Source organism: Erpetoichthys calabaricus, chromosome 11 (assembly GCF_900747795.2).
Source record: "Erpetoichthys calabaricus chromosome 11, fErpCal1.3, whole genome shotgun sequence".
Classification (NCBI taxonomy): domain Eukaryota; kingdom Metazoa; phylum Chordata; class Cladistia; order Polypteriformes; family Polypteridae; genus Erpetoichthys; species Erpetoichthys calabaricus.
Genome location: NC_041404.2, coordinates 73,227,061 through 73,251,038, shown reverse-complemented (window position 1 = coordinate 73,251,038; position 23,978 = coordinate 73,227,061). Strand labels below are relative to the sequence as shown.

General features: G+C 38.1%; 1 protein-coding gene across 1 annotated transcript in view; it reads left to right on the top strand.

The window, feature by feature from the left end:
• Positions 1-8,139: 8,139 nt before the first annotated feature.
• phf8 (PHD finger protein 8) overlaps positions 8,140-23,978 on the top strand; it is a 75,945-nt gene continuing 60,106 nt past the window's right edge. The window contains exons 1-3 of the mRNA XM_028813349.2: positions 8,140-9,613; positions 20,586-20,671; positions 21,416-21,536. Coding sequence (XP_028669182.1) covers positions 9,516-9,613; positions 20,586-20,671; positions 21,416-21,536 — 305 coding nt within the window. The 5' untranslated portion in view covers positions 8,140-9,515. The remainder of the gene's footprint in view (positions 9,614-20,585; positions 20,672-21,415; positions 21,537-23,978) is intronic.

Sequence of the window (23,978 nt, the reverse complement as noted above, 5' to 3'; positions counted from 1 at the left end):
AGACTGATGGCAGAAAGTCCAATGAACAAACATCAACTGAAGACGGCTGCGGTAGAGGCCTGGCAAAGAATAACTAGGGTGGAACCCCAGCACTTGGAGATGGCCATGGGTTCCTGACTTCAGGCAGTCATTGAAGTCAAACAAATATTGCAAATGATCATTATACAATATTTATGATTATTTTAGTTTGTCCAAATACTTTTGAGCCCCTGAAAATAGGGGGACCGTGTATAAAAATGTCTGCTATTCCTAAATGGCTCATATGATTTTTTTTGGTAAACCCATTTAATTAAAGCTGAAAGTCTACACTTCAATCACATAATGATTGCTTCATTTCAAATCCATTGTGGTGGTGTACAGAGCCAAAATTATGAAAATTGTGTCACTCTCCAAATACTTATGGACCTGACTGTATCTTTATTAATGGTGAGATTAATGGTGCTTCTAGCAATTCAGTTCAACATTGGACTACATCTGCCCACGGCTGATTTGCTGTAGTCCCCTGATACTGTTTTCTGGAACAGATCCTCTTTTTCATTTTGCCTAGTACTGTTGTGGTTCCTTTCCCATGATTTTCTCTGGGTGTTGGGTCATTCCATAATATTTACCTCTCAGCTTAAGCTGGGACCGAATTAGTTTTTCTGGGTAATGGATTGTTGTTTTTCTTAAATTCCATGTAATAAAAAAATAAATAATCACAAAAAAAGGTTAAAGCACTTTCTGTTTGAAGTTACAAGCCTATTTAGGTGCAGTCCCCAAAACCGGCACTACAACATTACATTGTACACATACAGACATACTATATGTGCATTAACATGTAAAAAGTGCCATGTGGTGCACAAAAATTAAATACGCTGCAATCCATATATATATAAGATAAGCCAAAATGTACTATTAAATAATTCATAACAATGTGTTAAATATGTTCTTTTACCTCCTGTCAGCCCAGCACATCTTTCCTCATTTGTCTCCCCTAGCTCACCCATCAGATTTTGCAGCCGCGCAGTGACACCGACAGCTGTGGTCTCATACTCCTTGCTCTTGCCCTGACTGCCTCCTTTGGCGTCTGCTGGGACCCTTGGAGCCAGACTCTGTCTCCCCTTTGCCTGCCTCAGTATCTGTTGGATCCTTCGGAGTACTCAGTCACTCCCCACTTCTCCGTGGTGCTCAGCATGAGTGACCCACCCTTGGAGAACCGTTCCTCTCACTCCCTCACAGGGATGAAACTAGGCCCAACAGCTGCTCTACCTCCTCTCCACCATGCTGGCTCACATCCCAAATTCTGCCTTTGCTTCTTTTCCAGTCTGATTCCAGTCCTCCCTGGCTCTCTACTCAGGCTCCTTTTTAAACTTCTAGGGATGCAGTTGCTTTAATTCCACACCCCAGAGCATTATATAGAATTTGGCTGGACCATGTGCATTTGCATATCAATGTAGACACGTCAATTCCCTGGGGCTACTGTATATGCTTACCACTACATGGACCTCTACCCCTCTGAGGCTGAGCACATTGCTTTAAGCAAAACTCACACTGCCATGGACCTCTGTCATCATACGTACCATACGGTTAAAGCCAAATAAACAGTAATTGAATTGGGGTTAGTTTAGTATAATATACATAATCAAAATGAGAAACTTTTGCGATCTTTGATTTTTAAGTTTCTGAATATAAGGCATACAGCAAATGTTTCAGTTGTCCTGTAATTCACAGCATAATTAATGTTCTAAATTTCCATCTTTCTATTTGCTCATTGGATACATCATAAAATTCAGATAATAAATATAAAATGAACAGAACTGTCAGTTTGAGAGCAGAATGCTTAAAAAAGAGATTGGTTTCCTCTGTATGAAACTATACATACCATCCATCCATTTTCTGAACTCTAATACCAATCCAAATCAGAGTTTCAGGCAGCCAAAACGTATTTTTGCTGCACATGGTACAAGGAGGAGAATGGGGAGCCCCAGGACTTGAGGAAAAACAACATGAGAACAACATGTCAGGATTCAAACACTGCAACAGTAAGCATTAAGATACTCTATATAACATTCTCAGACTTACTTGCCTAATCCAGGTTAGGGTCCCCAGAGGGCTAAGCCTATTCCAGCATCCCTGGGCAAAAGGCAGGAAATAACCCCAAATACAGTACCATTTGTGCACACACTCATGGCCAATTTATAATTGCCTGTTAACATAACCTGTATGTCTTCGTAAATACAAGAGAAAAAGCCACACAGACAATGACTGGACCTGTGAGCAGGTTGTACTAACTTACTGTATTACCCATGGTATTTGTAAAGAGGTCCAGTAAGTCTTTAGCAGCGTTACAAACTATGCTGCTTCTGAAAATCAATATACAATAACTAAAATCAAACTAAAGCCATTGCATGCTCAGTTAATCAAAGTAATCAATGTACAAGGGAATAGATCCATTACGGACTTCATAACTGGTTTAAAAATTCTTGTGGCTAATTCAAGATGGGAAAAACATGATTTTTTATTGCAGTTTGCAAAAAAATGTTTCTCTGCTGTATTTATAAGTTGAATTAGCAAGGAATTAGAATTTATTTTGCCGATAAATCCTGATGTTGCAATGGGTTTAGATGTTGTCAAATTAAAAGCTCTAATCATCCTGTTCAGAGACACTTTGGGGGAATCTATCCATTATAAACCACCATTATTGACCACCAAGATCCGTCTGTTCAACACAAATGTGAAGTCAGTACTGTTGTACGGGGCCGAAATCTGGAGGACAACCAAAAACACCACCCGAAGAATCCAGACTTTCATCAACACCTGTCTCAGAAAGATCCTCCACATTCGCTGGCCAGACACCATCAGTAACACTAATCTATGGGAAAGGACCTGCCAACATTCAGTAGAAGCAGAAATCTGGAAGAGAAGATGGGGATGGATAGGGCACACCCTACGCAAACCGCAAACCAGCATCACCAGACAGGCTCTCAGATGGAACCCCCAAGGAAAGCGGAAGAGAAGCCATCCAAGAAACACCTGGCGACACAACCTCGAGGCAGACATCACAAGGATGGGCTACACCTGGAGTTAACTAGAAAGAACGGCTCAGGACAGAAACCTCTGGAGATCTACCTTTGGCGGCCCATACCCCGGAAGGGGTGGAGGGCATAAGTAAGTAAGTATCCATTATAAAAGTAAATAATATAAAGAGGTTAAGAAGAATGGCCACCTAAGGCATTCTGGCCATCTAGAAGTCTGTTAACACAGACTCTAGCACGGAATTCCTAAATAAGGTTTGTTGTTGTTACTTTGTCTTCACACAAAACCAAATTGCTTTTATTTTACTACATACAGGGAAAGCCTTTAAATGGGTAACCACAGTGGTTGGTATAAGACACCCTGGCTGTCCGTTTGGGACAAAAATGTTAATGTCCAAAACACTTCATAAAATATCAGAAGGCTAGACACAATGTAAAAAGATTACTTCACTGGAGTCAATGACTTGGGTTTTACAATTTACAGCTGTTTTTGTAAAAGAAAGAAAACTTTTCACAGATCTAGTTTACTGAAGGTCGCTTCGAATTCATTTGAATGAAGTTAAACTTACAGCTAGTAAAATGCAGACAAGAGTAATATAAAGCTGTTAACATAAAATGATATTCTTAAATTTGCTAATCCAATTCAGGGTCACAATACAGGCACAAGTAAAGTAAAATATTCAACCTGGTGTATCAGTGGGTCATTATTTACCTTGGGCTCCATGCTTCAAAACTGTTCTCTTAATTTTCCTTTCAGTTCATTTGTCTGATGCAAAAGACCAAACAGAAAGGGTCTATCAAAATGTGGAAAATATCTCAATATCAGATTTCCAAGTATTATGATGACTACTACAATTTACTGCCCTGAATAAGGTATATGAGAGAAGCAACTTAACAGACATTGAAGTTCAATTCATGAATATAAACCTACACTTTAATAGATTATTTACTGTCTATCTTGGTTCCAGATGCTATACAAGTAGCATCAGATTTAAGCAACACATGAATGCATGACAATTTAAAGAAAGAAACAAATGACAAATATTCAGAACAAGACAAATGTGTTAACTTTCTACTTAAAATTTACATAACAGGCACCATTGCAGAAGCTACTAACTTCATGAGTCTATACACACTTCTTCACTTTGACCCCCTTACTGGCTGTCAAATATTATTATTATTATTATTACATACTTTGAGGGCTAATTTCATGGCCGGGAAACTGGAGTTTAAGCCACAAGCTTGCTGGTTTAATCCTTACGAGCACCTCACTATGTGATCTTGGGTAAATTGCATAACCTGCCTGTGTCCCAATTGTAAACTAACCTATGTAAATAATTAGACATATACTGTATAAACAAAATGACACCTTTTATTGGCTAACTAAAAAGATTACAATATGCAAGCTTTCGAGGCAACTCAGGTCAGGCCCCTTCTGCCTGATCTTGCCTGAAGAAGGGGCCTGACCTGAGTTGCCTCGAAAGCTTGCATATTGTAATCTTTTTAGTTAGCCAATAAAAGGTGTCATTTTGCTTGACTTTTCTCTACATTCATAGTGGCTAACACACGGTACAGCACTCTAGTACTACAGACATATATAAAAGAAATACCTGTGTGTATGTGTGTGTGTCTGTATGAAGCAGTCCGTGCTCCTCAGGCTCAACCACAGCCACTAGATGGCGCATGTGTTCAGTGCTTGCATGCACCTCACTTCTCATTCAACCCAAACAGACAAACTCCGCTTTGTGGTACATACTGTATATGTTGTACATTCACACAACGAGCTACCATACGTTTGCAGGTTCCAGCCTCTCCTGCTCAATTTGTCCCACAGCTGTGCTCAACTACACGTCCATGTCAAACAAGATATGACCTGTCCCGGCCCACTTAGCTGACGCTTCTGCAAAAGTATAGTAAAACTGCTAGGGAGTCTTCAGGTTGTTTTTTTGTCCCAACGACCACACGCAGCTAGTTACATTACATTTACATTTACATCATTTAGCAGACGCTCTTATCCAGAGCGACTTACAACAGTGCTTAGTAGTCTACGACTGTTCTTCGGTCTTTAAGGCTAGGATTAAATCTACTGTCATTAAACAAGTTACCGCTGACCAAGTTGTACACAAAACCATGCTAGAAGAAAATAGTAAGTTAGTACAAAATTTTTTTTTTTTTTTTTGAAAAAAAAGGGTAGAAAAAAAAGAGTATGGGGACTTTAGTCCAAGTGCTGTTGAAAGAAGTGTGTCTTCAGGCGACGTTTGAAGACAGTGAGGGTCTCCGCTGTTTGTACAGCAAGAGGAAGTTCGTTCCACCACTGAGGAGCCAACACTGCAAAGAGTCTTGATGCATGTCGTCCTCTTCTTTTAAGTAAGGGTGGTTCGAGACGTGCAGTGCTTGATGTTCTGAGACAGCGAGAAGTGACACGCTGCTTGACCAGTGCTGATATGTAAGGTGGTGCAGCTCCAGTTTTGGCCTTAAAGGCAAGTGTTAGGGTTTTGAACCTGATGCGGGCAGCCACAGGGAGCCAGTGCAGGTTCCGCAGCAGAGGTGTAGTGTGCGAGAATTTGGGAATATCAAAAACGAGTCTTGCAGCTGCATTCTGGATCAGTTGAAGTGGTCGTGTTGCCTTTAGTGAAAGTCCAGACAGCAGAGAGTTGCAGTAGTCCAGCTTAGAGATGACCAAGGTCTGGACGAGAAGCTGAGTAGCCTCTGTAGTGAGAAAGGGGCGGATTCTCCTAATGTTGTAAAGGAGATATCTGCAGGACCTGGAGAGGTTGCTGATGCATTCTAATATTGTAAGTCATCTCAGATAAACATTTCTACTGTAAGTATACTGTATTTTTTATTTTGATATAGAGCAGTTAGCAATAAAACAAACTCAAGGTTGTTGGAATGTATAGTTTAGCTTTCTAAGATAGCAGCAGAGTCATATTAATTACTTAACACTGGCTAGTTACCCAGCGGCATGATGACATGTGATGGACTCATTTGATTTGCTCTAAGTCAGGACTGCGGTAATTGCATTCTGCACCTGATCTTCTTCCTACGAGTCACTATCACAGCGCATGTAAATATGTTAGTTGATCACACTTTTCTTTACAATTTTAATTTTGTTTTGCCAGAACGCAGTACAGTACTGCTCTCTTATATGTTATCTGTCATTGTTTGTTTAATATATGTCTCCTGTTAACAGATCTACATATAGCAGGTGGGAGGTGAGTTGTCAGTGTTAAATAAAAATAATTTATAAAATAAACAAATAGAAAACGTTGTGTCATTTGAAGTATTATTTATTCCCTCAGAGAAACTACATGCACACCAGACAGCTTAATACTTGGTGGAGGTACATTTTCAAATTGTAATATTTACTACACCTCCACTTTTTCAATGTAGTCATAGCTGGAGGCTATCCTGACAGCACTGGGTGCAAGACAATAACCAACCCTAATTAGACACCAGTCCATCACAGGGCATACTCATCCCCACTGAGAGAGCCAGTTTGGACTTGTTAATTAATCTAAAATGTGGGAGAAAAACCAGGATACCTCGTGAAAAACAGAAAAAACACTACAAATCGTGTAATAGTGGTATGTAACTAATAGTGGTATGAGACTGTGACATTTTAAGACACCTGGAATTCTACCTTATGCTCTGGGAAATAAGGTTTATTCTTTGCTTATTTTCCAACTGCAGTAAACAGACAAAAGGAAAAGCCTGTCTTCCATCCATCAGCCTACTTTTATTACAAATCAGGGTGATGTTGGGCTGAAGCTTATCCTAGCCAAATAATAAATAATGACAAGACACAGCAGTGCAGCGCTACTGCCACACTTTTCAAGGAGACTGGCTTCCAAATTGAGCCTAGTTGTTTGTGTGGGAGCTGCCATGCCCTCATCATGTCTATGTGGGGTTTTCTCCCACATTGTAAAGACCTGCAAGTCGTAGGTAGGTTAACTGACAGCTCTAAATTGGACCAGTATGGATATGCCCTGTTATGAACTGGCACACCATCTAGGATTGTTCCCCTTTTCCACTCAGTGTTGCCACCATTGGCACTGAATGTTTGTGACATTGACTTCCATAAATTGTTTGGAAATGAATGCAGTTATATTAAAATTTTACACACTTTTAGCATTTTTGTGTTTACACTGAAAATTATTTATATTGAGACTACAGTACTTAGTAACATATAAAAAAAACACAGATGTGATGAAAATGCAGCAAATATTTAATATTAAAATACAAAGTCGTGTGTTACTGGGCTGACCAAATTTTCATAGTCCCGACTTATTCATCAAGCAGTCAAGTTCGGGTCAACAAGTAGTTTAAACATGCATTAAATTGAAACGCAGGTGAGTGGCATCCCTCTCTCCCTGAGAGTTTTGCATGTGTTAATTGAAATAAGCAGTGAGTTCAAACTGGACATTTTGACATATTTCAGTTATTAAACAGGACGCAGTGCATAAAAACGGGACTGCCTGGTCACCCAGTGTGTTACATTAGATAGACTCTGGCCCACAGGAACTTTAAATTGGATTAAGTAGCTCAGAAAAAAGGATTGGTATTACACCGTAAAAAAGGTGAACGTAAGTAGTTTTATATTCCATTACTTAGTTTTGCTAGCTGAAATGGTATGAATATAAATTAACCATGTTTTCGTAAGCCATTTCTTCCTGCTTTCCTTCAATAAAAAGTATATTGTAATGGCACTGGCATGTTACGTTAAGTCTGGGATGAGTTACCCATAGCAAGTGCTAGCATTCCAAATAAGCAGCTTCAGAGCCAGGGTCAGGGCGTCTACAATATAAAAACAGCTAGCTAACAATTAAGAAAAAAAGAAAAAAAACTCCACCTAGTGCTGCAAAGGAGGGCTGCCCTTTTAAGGACAGCAAGCAACCAAAACGAGCAGACGCTACATTGTGGCAAGATTTTAACTTGTTGCTTACAGATAGACACTGGTATATTTAAACATATTGACATTTAACAATAATGTCTTCTCTTCGCCGTGTACAAATACATATCGATAGATGCAGCCCTGGACGCACATGCGCCCTTCTCTGACGCGCGTCCTATTCAACACTTAACTTTATTTCATTCGGAGAGCATTCAATTTGCCACAACTTTATTGCTCAGCAGTTGTTGGACAGCAGAGGATGTTGGGTGTAATGGCGGTGTTGCGGAGCGATTCTGGCTCTTTTCTAATATTGTTTTGCTGTGTGTGACGAAGGAAAGCGAGTACGTCGCCCCTGTACCCCAAGAGACGGTATATTTGAAATCTTGGTGGTATCTTCGATAACGCATTGGACTGTAAATCTTTGGAGCGGCTGTGCGAAAGGTGGATTTGACGTTTCTTGACGAAGGCCCGAAGACTGCCATCGGCTCCGAGTTGAGAAGGGAAGCCGCGTCTAGAAGCTTTTGAAGGCCCGCTACAGCGAGGAGGGGGGAGGGTTGTGGGTATGTTGTGCGAGTTTTTGGACTGACAATGCGACCTTTAACAGACAAGAACGGGTCATAAGAAGTGACCGCCAAGTGTTTATGCATTAATTGGGGATAACTCCAAAGCGGCGTTTGTATGTATGCAGCAGGCTAGATTAAACCCCGGAGTCGAAAAGCCAAAGTTGCCTGCATGTACCTTTCGTGGACACTTTTATGTGTGGATCGCTTCAGTGGAACCTGATTGGAAGACAAACGGTGTCGGCTCTACTTCCGTGAGACAAAGATCGTCTGGGGCTCGTCGCCTCTTTCCATGTAAATAGTCCTGTGGTCGAGCGCAGCAACGGCCACACATATTATCAACACTGCCTCTTTTTGTGGAAAACGTTTTTGTTATATATTGTAGTTATTTGCAGCTGGAGCTATTTTTTTCTCATAATGTAAATATTTTTATTCTCCAGTGTACAAGTTTTTAAATCACTTTTTGCACTTTTCAAAAATAACAAGATACTCTCCTTCGCAAACGAAATTTTGTTATAAAGTCAGTGTAGATACACGTTTTTAAGTAAAGAAAATTAAATGTATGAAGCCTGAACCTACAGGCAAAAACGCATCAACTAGTATTTCTACACGTTTTGTATGTACCTCCTTCAGAATAAGAGAAAGTTCGTTTAGTGCATATTTTAATGTTTCTAAACCGTTTTTGTATATAGTAATTAGAAAACTTTTGTTTCAATTTATTTTTATATTACAAATACAGGTGCATTGTTTTTTTAGTGTGACAAGCTTGCACATCTTCATCTTCAAAAGTTAGAATTTTCACTTCAGTGATCATGGTTTTGAGTGACTTTTACATGCTGTTTATTCTGAAATGTCACCCTGATGCTGGCTTTAGTGGTTAAAGTGACAAAAATCATTGTGAAAAATAATAGAAGACTGGCAACCAAAAGCAGGAAAAAAAATCCAGATGTTGGACTGACTGGGTAAAGTCCACCTTCCAACTTATTTCATTAAGTAAATTGCACTTTTTTGGTCTTGTGGAGTGTTGCTGAAGTGTGCTAAGATATCATGGCATCTGTACCAGTCTACTGTCTCTGCCGACTTCCCTACGATGTGACCAGGTTCATGATCGAGTGTGACGTTTGTCAAGATTGGTTCCATGGCAGGTAAGGGTTTCAGATAAATGAATCAATTTTGTAGATTTAGCAAATGTTATAGCAGTACTTTTTAAAGATGTTTGTTTTCTTAAACATTTAAAGGTGAGTGGTTGAATAGTTTTGATTTTGTTTTTTCAGATACTGAAATAAGTGTAGCAATTGTTGATCTTGGGGATTTAGAAAGTTTGTTAAACTGCAAAAGCAAAAATTATTTTTGTGATTGAATGCACAGTAGTGTTGACAATGTCAGTGTTAGTCTCTTGCCATTGCATGATGCTGTACAAAGCAAACCAAGCTGAAGTAGCAGCTAGCCAACGATAACATATTGTAGATATCAGGATTTTTTAAATAGAATCTTCTGAAATGATTTCAGTAAATTTATATTACAGGGTTGAAACATGTAATCCATATTCTCTATATATGTTGATAAGGGCAACTGCAGAAGAAAAAAACAAACGTGGATAGCAATTAACTTGGTGCAAAAACGTTACTACTAACACATTCAGAAAGAAAACTTATCATTACTAAGCAAGTTGATGTGATATTAATCTCTATACCATTGCAATTGCAAATATTCAACCCCCTTACCTCAAAATACATTACAGTGATATGAATCGAGGTTAAGTAAAATATAAAACAGAAAGCTTTATAAAACAACAAAAATATTTACTGATAAATATTTGAGTTCTTGAGAACATAAGTTTACTTAACTTTTTAAGTTCAAATGGAAAATGTAGTTCTTATCAAAAATATGAATGCTCAGTATTATTCCACCTACCACTTAAGTACTTTTTGGACTATCCTTTATCCTTAAAATGTCTAGTAACCATTTTCGGTAAGTGCTGACAGGCTACTTGCACCTCTCAGAATCTTTGCCATTTCAAAAGCCTTCAGCTCATTCATGTTTGATGGCTTTTGTGCTGCAACTGCCTTCTTTGTATCCCACCAATAATTTTCTAAGGGATTTAAATTCAGGAACTGAAAAGCCCACACCAGGGGCATTTCAGGATCTATTTCTCAACCAAGCTTAGGTTGACTTGGAGGTGGGCTTGGAAATCATTGTCTTGCTGTAGTGTCCAATGATGACCAGAGTTCAATTTCCCAAAAAAAGGCATCATGTTTCTCTTTAAAATGACCCAGCATTTATGTGTCTTGGAGTTTTGCCATGACATCCTTGTTTTTTCAGTGTTTATCAAATAGTTGCCACTGAAACACTTGTCCCAGCAAAGGTTGCACGGTATACTAGTACAGAAAAAAAACACAAGAAAATACAAATTTTGAAGCAGTAAGGTACCAGCTTTTTATGATTTTTTTTTTTTTAAGCCAGAAGTAAAGTCAACGTTCCTCTCATCAACCTGCCAGTCATCCTACGCCACCACCACCACCAAACCCCCAACCCCCTTTCATGAGGGAACCCCCTCCCCACATTATTTCAACACTATTGGGACTTCATAGGACACTGCATTATTGTTTTGACTTGATCAGGTTTTCATGAGAAACTCCCCCACCCCTATTGCTTTGATGCAATCAGGACTTAAGGGCTATAAAGAGGGAAGCAGTGCATAGTGTGGTGTGATTGTTCAGTGCACCAGGGAAGTGAGCAGTTGTGCTTTGTACCAGGGAGGTTAAAGTAAGATGGGGGTTTTCGGAGTTACCCATTATTTGTTTCAGCATCGTTTTGGTACCAGCACTGACGTCCAAAAGCTGGTATTGATACTGAAGTCAAAATTTTAGCACTGATCTAACACTAGTCCCGGCCTTTATCAGGTCCTCCTGTATGTATTTTGCAGTAACACAGAGGGTTTTCTTACTTGTTCTGGTTAAGTTGCTAAGGGCATTTGATGAAATTTTGGGCAGTCTCCCACAGCTGTTTTGCAGTTGGTTGTAAATCATCTTATTATGCTCCCAGTAGTGTCTCTTGGAATGTTACATTTTCAGGAAATCTTATGCCTAATGGTATTACTTCTCTCAACTTTTGTGAAAGTTCCTTACTATTAACTACGGATGTCACAAAAACCAATACTTTGGTACTAATTTGGTAGTAAAGTTCCAAAAACGTAATTATACCAGCTTTTTTTCAGTATCGGGAGTAAAGAGAGAGTCGATACTGTGCTCATGTATTGTTGCAAGCAGAAACATTACTCCAGAAGGCATAGTAATACATGAGAGAAGCTGAGGAAAAAACTATGTATGAAAATGGCTCCCTGTGGTAATAATACAGCACAACTTCAACACATGTTGAAAAGAGCAACAGCAGGGGTCAAGTGTGGAAATGTTTTAGTGTTCACTGTTGAAAATTTCAGAACGCAAGTGCAGGATTCGTATGTTTAAAAAAAAAAATAAAAATAAAAAGCAAAACGCTTGCAGAATTTAGTTATTGGCACTTTTATACCATCATGGAATTAATTCAGAAACTGATTTGTGCATGTTTTGAGAGCAACATAACATCACTGATCAAATTAGGTGTAATAGTATAGTTTACTTTGTCACACATTTGTAAGAGGACATTAAAAGATAATGAGATTATTTGCTTTTAAATGCTCAAAGCAGCCCCAATAAATGAACGGAGGCTTCACATTCATTCCGTAATTGTAATGAGCCCTTCTAAAGATGTTCACCATTCTAAGCATCAGGGTCGCGCAGGGGTCCAATTTGACACACATCCACCATTATGCATATAGGACTGTGAGATGTCGGAGTATTGCCCGCGCAGACAACATTAGCAACAAATAAACTTCAATAGAAGGTTTAAACTAAGTGGCCATTAGGCTTGTCTGCACCAGCAATGGCATGAGCAGATAATCATTTTGCTTGACTTCTCATTGCATCCATAATGGCCAACACAGTAGAACGCCCTACTACTCAATACCAAAATAAAATTTATTTAGTGTTGTGATGCTTCAAAAGCCAAGGCACATCTTCCTATTAATTTAGCATTTACTATATTAAATAAGGTGCATTATTGCCAAAAAACGTAGTCAGTAGAACAAATGAAGCTGCATGTTTCACTGTTAAATACAAATCTGCAAACACTGCATATACTGTATGTCATTCATATGGCTTTTGAAGGCAAACAACTATTCATTAATATAACCTGTGAGCAAAAGCACACATCATATATTTGAATTATACTTTGAAGGATGTAATGCTGTCTCACAGTTATAAATTTATTGAGTACAGATATTAACAGCATGCAAAATTTTTAAATTCTGTATTTGTGCACAGGCATAATGCTTTCCCAGGATTTTCTTCCTTTGGTGGCAATAGCAAATACAACATACAGTGGAACCTCAGTTCATGAACGTCTCTGACACGTACAAATTGGGTTACGACCAAAAAGTGCGCACGAGAGAGAGGGCTGGCCACATAGGGCCCTCTGAGAAGGCAGTTAAAGAATGGACCAGGCTTGTTTTTAAAGAGACTGATTTGAGCATTGTTTTAACCTCGTATTAAATGAAGACTTTTTTCTATTGGATTTTAACCTCCACTTCACTTCTGTTTACAGCGATCGGTTTGTAGCGTGCAATGTTGCAATGTTACTTTTCTTGGTTGTTTATTAAATGAAGGATTTTTCAAATGTTCATTTTTTTCCCCTGTGCTTAAAACTCAAAAAAAAAAAAAAAAAAAGTGTTTTTAGCGAGCAGTTCGTAAGGCTGTAGCACAAACTCTTGCAATGTTAGTTTTCTCTGTTGTTCAAGGTTTTCTCAGTGTTATTCAATGTTTTTACATTTAGTATACTATTACGTTGTGCATTCTATGGTATCATTAACTATATTGTGAATATATATATATATATATATATATATATATTGTGAATTTCCCATCGGGATTAATAAAGTATCTATCTATCTATCTATCTATCTATTTGTGCTTAAAAATCTTTTAAAAAAATATATATATATTTACATACAGTTCGGACTGTCTGGAATAGATTAATTGTATTTACATACAATCCTATGGGGGAAATTACTTCGGGTCACGACCAAACAGGTTACGACCAGAGTTTTGGAACGAATTATGGTCATGACCCGAGGTTCCACTGTATATTGATATTTTGACTCAAACATTATATGCACTATGTCCACCAGGGTATGTATAGCTCCCCAAACACAGCAGGCAGAGACACAAGTTTGCCCAACACGGTTCACAAGCCCAATACCGCAGTTGGTCTTTTCTTCTTCTTCTTGTCTTTCTCTTTCTTTGTCCTTTCCGTCTCCACTCCTCCTCCTAGACTCTGGCTCCCAGAATGAAGGCTACAGAATGCTACCCCTGGGAGTGTTCTAGTTGGCTTGTTAGCGAGGTCATAAATCACTCCCTGGTGTGGTGAAAGCCCAAAGTGGGGCTCTGCAGCTCCCCCCGGCAGCATCCACAGAACCCAACAAGGCTAAGTTGTCAAATACCAATTCCCATACAGCCCTGTTGGAATATGAGGCATCGTTGCATATCAGGGGGGCTGCCAAGTAGTAGTCTGGGGCGATAGCACCCTTCAAAAGCCATCTCCCCCTGTCCTTCGTTTAAGGAGGTGTCTTGGCTGGCCATCCCTCAAAACACTTATTGACTGTAAAATACCCGTAGTAGCTGAAAAATTGAGAAGATTGTGAATTAGTGTGTTTTATGGTGTAAACTTCCACCTGAGCAGCATCAAGGCATGAGCATCACTGTGGTGTGATGTTGTAGTGAAAATCCCAGGGTGCGTATTGTTCTCCTCAAAACACAGAAAAATCTCTTCATTTGTTATTTTACAGACAAGTTCCATTAAACACAGATTTATATTGCTTGGCTTTTTTTTTTTTTTTTAACGTAATTTCATTGTTGAAACTGCTTAATTTGATTCCTTGCTCAAGGAGGTGTTTTAGGGGAATGCATTACAGTGTGCTGTGTATGCTTATTAATATATAATTCATTGCCTTTACTGCCTAAATGTGAAGTCTGTTAACTTTAACTTGTTACAAAAAGCAATGTGGTTATGTCTTTCTCTGGGTATAGCTATGGTGGAAAAAAAAAAAAATTAAGCGTGAGCTTAAAATTAACAAAAACATGAAAAGTAATGCTTGAGTAAATGATGCAAATACATTAAAACTGTTAACATCTAATAATAATCATCCATCCATTTTTTAAACCAATTTTTCCCTGAGCAGGAGGTTTGCAGGAAACCTGGAACCTATCCCAGCAAGCATAGGTGGACATACATATTTATTGTTATTTCTAACCTGTTTCAATTCAAAAGAATACTGCTTCCTATAAAATTGTTTTGCTTTGATTATCAATAAAAGCCAAAATCGGTCACTGTATATAGTGCTGGGCATTAAAATGATAATTATTGCAAATTAACTTTTCGTCAACAGAAATAATATACATGGTTGATACAACGTCAATAGAACTCAATCCATCCATGTTTTGACAGACAATATGAAAAGCCAATGATAATGAGAATAGCACTGCGCCAAACCAATCATGTGGTTGGAACAGAGCTACAGCCAAATCAGATTAGGTTGTCACACACTGTCAGGAGTAATAGTGAGATAAAAGAGAACATGACAATTGAAAATATTAACAAAAACCCGGAAAAAAAATCAGAGTTACCAAAGAAGACACCCCAATGGCACAGCCCAAGGCTCAAAAGATCGAAGACATTGTTGAAAAGAAGGGTTAGAGGAATTTGGTAGTGTGGAGATATTTTGGCTGTTTAAGGTCCTACAAGAAGCAGAGTAACGTGCACTGCAAATTGTGTCGAAAGCATGTTCCGACAAAGACAAGTAATACCACTAATCTTCTGTACAAACTGAAACACTGCCATCCTTTAGCGCATGCTCAATGCAAGACTTTACAGTTCCAGACTTAAGCAAGTGCTGCACTAGTGGGGATTTCTTGTTCCTTTATCTTTTTTTTTGCTTTGGATCGTAAGCTGACCACAACTGAGTGAATATATCAATTTTGTTTATGTTCTACTTCGTTTACATTTGAAAGTTGCTTGAATGTGTACTGAGGATATGTACGGAATGTTTTTTATCTGTTTATATATGGGTCTGTTTCCCAACCATTTAAAACAGTTTGAATCTATACAAAGAAAGGATACAGTATAGAGGTATCTTTTGAGATTTTATTTTGTATTAATACCTACTTTGTTTATTTGGAATTGACCAATGAATTTACTTTGTGTTCTCCTGTAAAACTTGATAATTTTAGAATTAAGATTTTATTTTATTTGGAGTTGATCAACAAATTTAGTGTGTTCTCCAGTACAACTTGAAAGCTTTTGACTGGTCAGAATTGACACTTTATTTTGTATTACCTATTTTATTTATTTGGAATTGACCAAAGAATTTAGTTGTGCATTTTGTGTTTTCCTGTAACACCTGAAGCTTTTGACTGTTTTGAATTTTGATTTTAGTTTATTATATATTCCTCTTTTATTTATTTGAAGTACAGTTTTATAATGTTCTAGAGTGTATTTGTCATGTTCAACTTTTAAACCAAAATTAACCTTCTGATATCTTTACATCTCATTTAGGAGTGAAATGGAACCTTTATAAAAAAAATTACCATATCACCCCGCCCTAACTGTACTGTATGTAGCATGTTCAAGACTAAGCAGCTCCAGTGAATTACAGTAATAATGTGTGTCCCTGGTTTAAAAAATATATATAGATATAAATAGATAGATATATAAATAGAGATATACAGTATGTATTATATGGTACTATAAAGTACAATTGCCCATTGTCTTGGCTTTGCCCGGGCAATTTCCTGAGTAACACTGCTAATTTAACATAATCAGTGATTTACAAATGCAAATGCATGGTATAGAGTGACCTGGATGGAGTACTGAGAAACCGAGCTACCTGTATTTTGAACAGTAATTTATCAGGGTGAGCTGCCCTTACTAAAATTACAGAAACTCCCCATATCTTGTCAGTTTCTGAAGTATTTGGCAATTGTGAAATACCATGAGCTCCCACTCATTTGTCCATTAGCCTGAAATTAACAGAAATTCAAAATAATATGTGATTAGCTTCATATTTGTGTTTTGTCTAGCCCCTCACCATATGAGTAGTAGTATTTTCAAAGGAAATCTGTAAGAAAAGAGGTAACAGCAGCTTGTCATCCTATCCAAAATTAAACATTGTTTATTTAACAATCAGTTGGGTCACTCTAACATAGCATGACCGTGATTGGGTTAATTTAAATTTTTTGCCTAAAAATAAATCATAAGGTAAGTTATACAAGTTATATATTCATCTTTTTACAGGATAAATGAAGTAAAATTAAAATAATACACTGTAGTGTTAACTTGATTAATAACCAGCTATGGAAGATAGTTCACCATGAATGACAGATATTTAAGCTCATTGGTCAAACTTGGCAGGGCCTTTTTATATTCCTCCTATGTCGAAACCTTTGGAGCATTTCTTCAATATCTAGTGCTTACCACCATAGATTTCTGTTCTTTCTGAAACTTCTTTTTATTTGTTCCGCATGAAAGCATGAGATTACATTTTTTTCAGTTATCACTACAAACTTCATTTTGGGTGGAGTATTCCTTTAAACACACAAGGCTGCTGATTACCCAAACATATTCAGTTGCTTTTTTCATTCCAGTCCTGCTCTGCTGTCAAATCAAGTGTGGCAATTACAACTTCTAGTTACAGTAACATACTAGGGGGGTTCTGCCCCCTGCTCGCTTCGCTCGCCAACCCCTGGTCTTGGGTAACCCGAAATAGATTTGAAAGAGACTATTGTCTGTCCTGGTAATTGTCACATATGTATCATGTTCACCGTTACGACATCTGTAGGTTAGTTGAGCTAATATTATACCTCCGGTGCCGTGTGTGTGTTTCATGTGGTAGTCGTTGTAAGCGCATGCGCCCTCCGTACTATCTCGGGTTTGACCATGCTGTGTTTTGTGGACGTTTGGGGATGCCGTACTCTCTCCGGTTTGATTGTGGGGCGGGACGCCGAAGCCTGTTGTGTTTGTTTTGTATGTGAGTACTCATTGTATTACTGTAATGTGATTCACATATGCTGTGGAGTCCGTACCTCTGGGGCTTCTGTACCATCTCGGGGGCCTGTCTGCAGTGTGTTAGACGCGCGTTGTAGGCGCCCGCACCTTCTGTACTATGTCGGGTTTGACTATGCTGTGTAGTGTGGACGGTTAGGGTTCCGTATTGCCTGTGCTCGCTGCTTTATTTCGTATTTCCGTTAGTTGAGCTCTTTCGGTTTTGGTGGTGTATCAGAATCCGCTTGTGGTGGTGAGCTATGGTTCAGAAACACGTTGTAGGCGCCTGCGTCCATATCCGGTTTATCTGTACTATCTCAGGTTTGATTATGCTGTGTGTTGTGGACCTTTGTGGACTCCGTAGTATTTCCCGTTTCACTCTGGGGCAGTGGGCTGAATCCTCTTTATTGTGTGGCTGTGTGGTTACCTATGGGCGCGTTGCCTCATTTCATATTTACATTAGTTGAGCTCCTTCATTATTGAGCTGTGACTCCTTCGTTCTCGGTGGATCAGACTTCGCTCGCTATCGGCGCCTGCGCACTATGTCTCCTGCATCCATGGGCATGCCATGTACCTGCGTCCATATCCGGTTTATTCTCTGTTAGTAATATGGATTAGCTCTGGTGGTTTATCTTTTTTTTTTAATTTGAGGTGTGAAATTTATTATTTCTTAATAAATGATCCTGCCATCTATATAACTGGTATATGTTGTGCTTTGCAGTGAAGGCAGTCCAACATGTATCATCAATTCTGTAACCCTTTTTTCTAATAAAACCAGTGTTGGGAGGTTTATCTGTGATGGTCACTCTTTAAATATGAATGTTCTCATGGCTGCGGTAGAAAAAACGTTTTCAATTGAATATGTACTGAGAAAATGAAATGAGATAAATAACCGAATGACTGAACAATGCATACATTTTCCAGAGCATTCTATCACCTTTATGCAAGTGAAGCATTTAGATCAAAGCCACTAGGAGTAAATGATTAAATATGATCCAGTGCATAGTCTCCATATTACATGTAAGCAGAGAGAAATAGTCTCAGGTTGGATAGAGCTTTTAGCTGGATTGGCATGAACCATAATAACTATCAGGAGATTTGAGTGGTGAACTTCGCATACATGTGGCCCTTTGTCAATGATGTGATGTTGTCTTCTTCAACCTGCTTTTAGGTTCTTTGCCATGTTCTCTGAAAAAAATGTGACTCTTTTCTGGTACAGATGTTTAGGCACTGAACCCATGTTGAAGTATGGTTTCTAGGTTTTACTCAGTCACTAGCACAGAGCTTGTCAAGTAGGAGTGGATCTTAGAGTTAATGTTATTTTAGTGTGTCCATCTACAAGGCTCTATGAAAGGTAGCTTCCGGGCCCAAAGAGAGTAGGTCAAGATTGAGTCAGCTTCTTTTTCCAAAGAGACAGAAAGCACCTACTTGTGGTGAAGACATAGGTAATTGGATTATAGTCTCTTTCACTTTTAGAAGTAGTCTGTTTATAGGTGTATTATGTATTTCATCATATTGAGCCAGAGCACAGCTTGCGGTTACAGAATGGTCCCTTTATGTGATGCAACCTATGCAGATGTGGCAACTCATCTTTGATTTATTTCTGTTACTAGCAAGCCCGCGATTCTTGAAAGAATTGCAAATCCAAGAATGACAATCACTTTCTGTTATATCATGGAGGGTGGGTGCGTCCTGGGAAAGTTCATTTCAACGCGCTTCTTTTATTGTTTTTATTCATGCAGTCTCTTTTTTGTTTTTCAATGGCTGTATCGTCGTATATACGGTGGTGTGGGCGGTCGCGTTCGGGCGGCTGTACAACCTGGCGTGCACGCTTTACCTCAGGTTTAGTTCACAGGTCGTAACCATGGTAAAGTTTCTATTTAATTAAATAAACCTATTTGTACTAAAGCGGTTTCTTTGTGTGGGCGCCTTCGTTCATTGTTTTTCTCCATACGGGCTCGTTTACAGGTCGTAGCCATACGGGCTTGTGTTTGTATTACTAATCGTTGAGCTCCTTCCATTTGGAGCCATGCCTCCTTTGCCTGTGCTGTGTCAGAAGCGCGTTGTGGGCGCGCTCGTTCATTGTGTTTATCCATACGGGCTCGTTTTGTATTTCCGCTAGTTGAGCTCTTTCATTGTGGAGCCGTGACGTCTTTGCTTCTGGTGTGTCTGAAGCACGTTGTAGGAGCCTCCGTGTATTGTTTTTATTCATGCGGTGTCGTGTTTGTTATCTGGGGCCGTGACTTCTTTGCATGTGGTGTTTTTGAAGCGCGTTGTAGGAGCCTCCGTTTGTTGTTTTTATCTATGCAGTCTCGTCTTTGTTGTTCTGTGGCTGTGTCGTTAGGTAGACGTCGTTTACTGTTAGAAATCATAATTGAACTTACTGAATTACCGTCATGTGATCCAAATATGCCACACTGACTGCTGGCACAGTGGATTAGAGCAAGTTTAGTTTACAGGTTGTGTTGTTTGGGCGCCACCTACTGACTCTGGGAAGCCGCTGGGTTTGACTCTAGGGCGCCGAGGTGCTGTGCGCATGTGCCTCAGTGCGTCCGCCGTGCATAAATTAAACTGTCGTTTAGTAATATAGATCAGATGAAACTATGAAAGCAAGCTGACCAAATGTTGCAGCTTTCGTTTAGCCATTCATTTAGATTTTCTCTCAGGAATGCAGACTGGGAGCAGACTCGCTTAAGAGGTTTTTGTATGCCACTAAAACCCTGTCAGAATGGGGCAACGGTCACTTTGTTATGCAGGAAAAATAATTTCAAAAACATTTATTAATAATTTCTACACCCAACAATGAAGGTGTACCAACTAGTATTAAATGTTTATTTCTATTTAAAATGACTGGATGTTAGTCATAGAGATGACACCTTAGTTTTAGGTTAAATTTTTGCTGGAGAACATTTTACTTGTTGTTTGAATCTGAGTATGAGTTGTTTTGAGTTATTCTTCTGATATTTTTGTCTTTTGATTTTTAAGCTGTGTAGGAGTAGAAGAAGATAAAGCAACAGATATCGATCTTTACCATTGTCCAAACTGTCAAGTCACACATGGACCATCCATCAGTAAGTAGTTCCACATTCATAATCAGATTTTTAAAATTCTTTTGTTAGTAGGTTTATGGATGACCTGAGATATTATTTCTCCAGCACAGATGGGGCACCAATATTATCTGCTTCATTTATTTGTTACGTGATCCAGTTCTAAAATGCATTTATGTATTTAGCTGAGGGTTTCATAATTTATGGGTCATAAGCAATCAAATGATGTACTGGTGTTTGGTAAATAAAGATACAGCACTCTTGCATTTAGATAGAGTGGATTACATAACAATGTAGGTGCATTTTACATTTTAATATGTAATCTAAAACTTAACATCTTAGTTTTGTTGTATTCAGCTGAAGTTAAGCTATACAAAAGTTAATTAGATTGCTGTGGTTATTTTAAATATGTGTGCTGTAGGAGTAGGACAAAAAAACAATATGCTGAAATGTAAAGGTGTTATTTGTTTTGTGCTTGAAGATATATCATTATATTTGCAAATGGAATGCAAAGGTTTTGAATTTTACTTTGATATTCCCTATACATGTGCAATTGGCTGCTGAAATTTTTTATGTATATTTGCAATGGGTGTCGAGTTATTTTTTATACGTCATTATGTTTCCTCTTTATCATGCTTTCTTTTTTTCATTATTTTTTCACATCTTGGTCAGTCATAAAGAGTTACAATTTTTTTGTTGATATTAATGAGATAATGTTACAGATCCTTTACAGAACTTGAAGTTGTCATTTTTAAATTTATTTTTTAGTGAAAAAACGGCGAGGAATTCAAAAACAAGATCACTTAGGTGTGATGAGAGAGATTAGCCGGCCAGTTCAAACAGGCAGTCAACAGTTTATCAAGGAACTTCGGAGCAGAACATTCCCAAGGTAATTTCTGTCAAATTAAAAAGTGGAATATTCTTGCTACCTGTGTAGCATCATTTCTCAGTGATATAAAATATGACACAAGACAAGTTTCATTTTGTATGCTTCAGTTGTACATCTTTTAATGTGCAGTAGCAACATAAAAAAAGTTTCACTTCAGCAGTAGAAAAGCAGCAAAATAGCAAATTGTGCTCACTTGACTCTTGAACACCTTTATCTTTGAGTGTACAGCTATTCTATTGATGATAAGAAATGTAAATTATTAAAGCAGTAGCATTGATACAATAGTTGACTAAAGCTGAAGCACAGAGAGGGAAATGGTAGGCTGATTAGAGCACAAACAAATTATGTGCATTTTATAAGATTTCAGCATAGGGCTTACATAGAATGAAAATATTATCATATTGTACCTGATTTATCTAGACATGTGCTCCTAATTTATGTAACCATGAGTGCTAAATTTATTCACGGACTATTCCCATTCAGTTACTGAAAAGTAAATACTTAAAATCGATCCTAAAAAGATTAAACATTATTATTGCAGTGCCACATGAATTAGCGAATCACTGACTGACTGACTGACTGACTGACAATATTATTTGGGATATTTTATTTGACACAAACTCTTTATAGCTGCTGTTGTAATAACATATTTCAAATTAGGTTTGTCAGAAAAATCACTTCTATGCTGTTATGAGATTTAGTATATGGAGCAGATATTAGCTGGATAGTAGCTGTTATTGAAGTAGAATATTTAGTGGACAAAGCTAACTTAAAATTCAAATGTCACAAACTACAACTACTTTGATTTCTCTCTCCTTTTAATTTTTTCTAACTTTAAGGCTGGAGTTTGGTTATCAAACCTGTCAATTGAAGAATAATCAAATATTTCAGAAGTCCTGTAAAGAGCCTTTGTTCTGTTGCTTCCACTGTGCCCAATGGATAAGACATTTTTATGCTTAAGCCTTTGTATATTTTGCACAATTGATCTTAACTGTAGTAAGTACTTGTGCCTGGAGAAAACGTGCTATTCTCGTTTGTAACATTCAAATATATGTATTTACTCTCATAACATTTGTCTCATTTTTTTTTTTTTGCTTCAAAACCTAACTAATAATGACACAAATGGAGTGTTTACTAATTAATTTTCAGCATTTTACACTCTGTCTCGATAATGGGCTTTCATTAGTGTATTATATATTGTATCATCAGATTTGCCTCAGCCACACAAATATTACACCAGTGTGGAGGTTTTAAAATATTATAAATTTAATTTTACAATTGACCTGTACACTGGCCACCAGTATGGGTAGAACCACACAGTTTGAAACATGCCACATTAATAGCTGATAATTTTCAAGGGTAGGAAGTTAACTGTAAGAATTTATTTAACATAGAAACAAAGGCACATGCCCTAACTGCCTAAAAACCATAGCCTTAGCTTGGCAAGAAACTCAATAGTGTTATTTAATTTTACCTGCAAAAACCAACTCCAGTAACTGCATATCATCTGAAGAAAAAAAATTATTGTGTGTGTGTGTGTATATAATTATTATCTTCTACATATCGTCACACTTGGGTCACACAGTTGCACAGATTCATTCAGGGTTTTCAAGAAGCATAAACTTTATTCGTAAACAGCATAATAAAGAATAAAGCAGAGGATGTCTGGGGGAAGATAGCCAAGGCAGTGAACCAAAGGACAGCTGCAGTACAGGCTTTTAAATGTTCGAAGTGCCGTGCAAGATGGAAGCCTGCAGCTGATCTTGCAAAGAGGAGATAAAAAACTGTATTTAATAGTTTCCCATTGAATTACTGTTTAAGAGGGGGTTTTGGAGGAGCGGCAGCTTCTTCACACCATATGTAAAATGCAAAGTTGACTGACTCACTCACTCTTCTCTCATTGAGAGATAGCACTTTACACTCCTTATATAGCCTTTGAGGGATTGCTTTGACCACTTGCTTACTTTTTGGGAGCAATTTTTTCATAGAAACAAAAGGTGCCATAATGCAGTGTCAAAGGCTTTATAGCTTTATAGTCGGGATTGCAGGCCATACGTTTTTTCTTTAAAGAACTGTGGGGCAGTTCTGGCCTCTGTGCACAAGTATGTCCCTGTCAGTAACCGCAGTTTTGTCAATTGAAACTTTAGTATTTGTTATACAGTGTCCTGTTAACCTACAGGTAGTCTGTAAATGTGCAAGCCATTTTTAGCCTGTACACCTTTTTTGCACACACATGCACATACATATGTATAGATAGCCAGGTTTAAAGTCAGAGCCTTTTGCCAGATGTCTGTGGGCTGATGGCCAGACTAACTTTGTTTGGCTTTGGGGCAGCAACGGTTTAAAGAAGTCTGATTTCAGTTTAACATTTTGGTTAGTGATTGTTAAGTCTTCTTTGTTTATGTCTTTTGTGCTTAGTTTAAGAGCCACAGTACTGTGGAA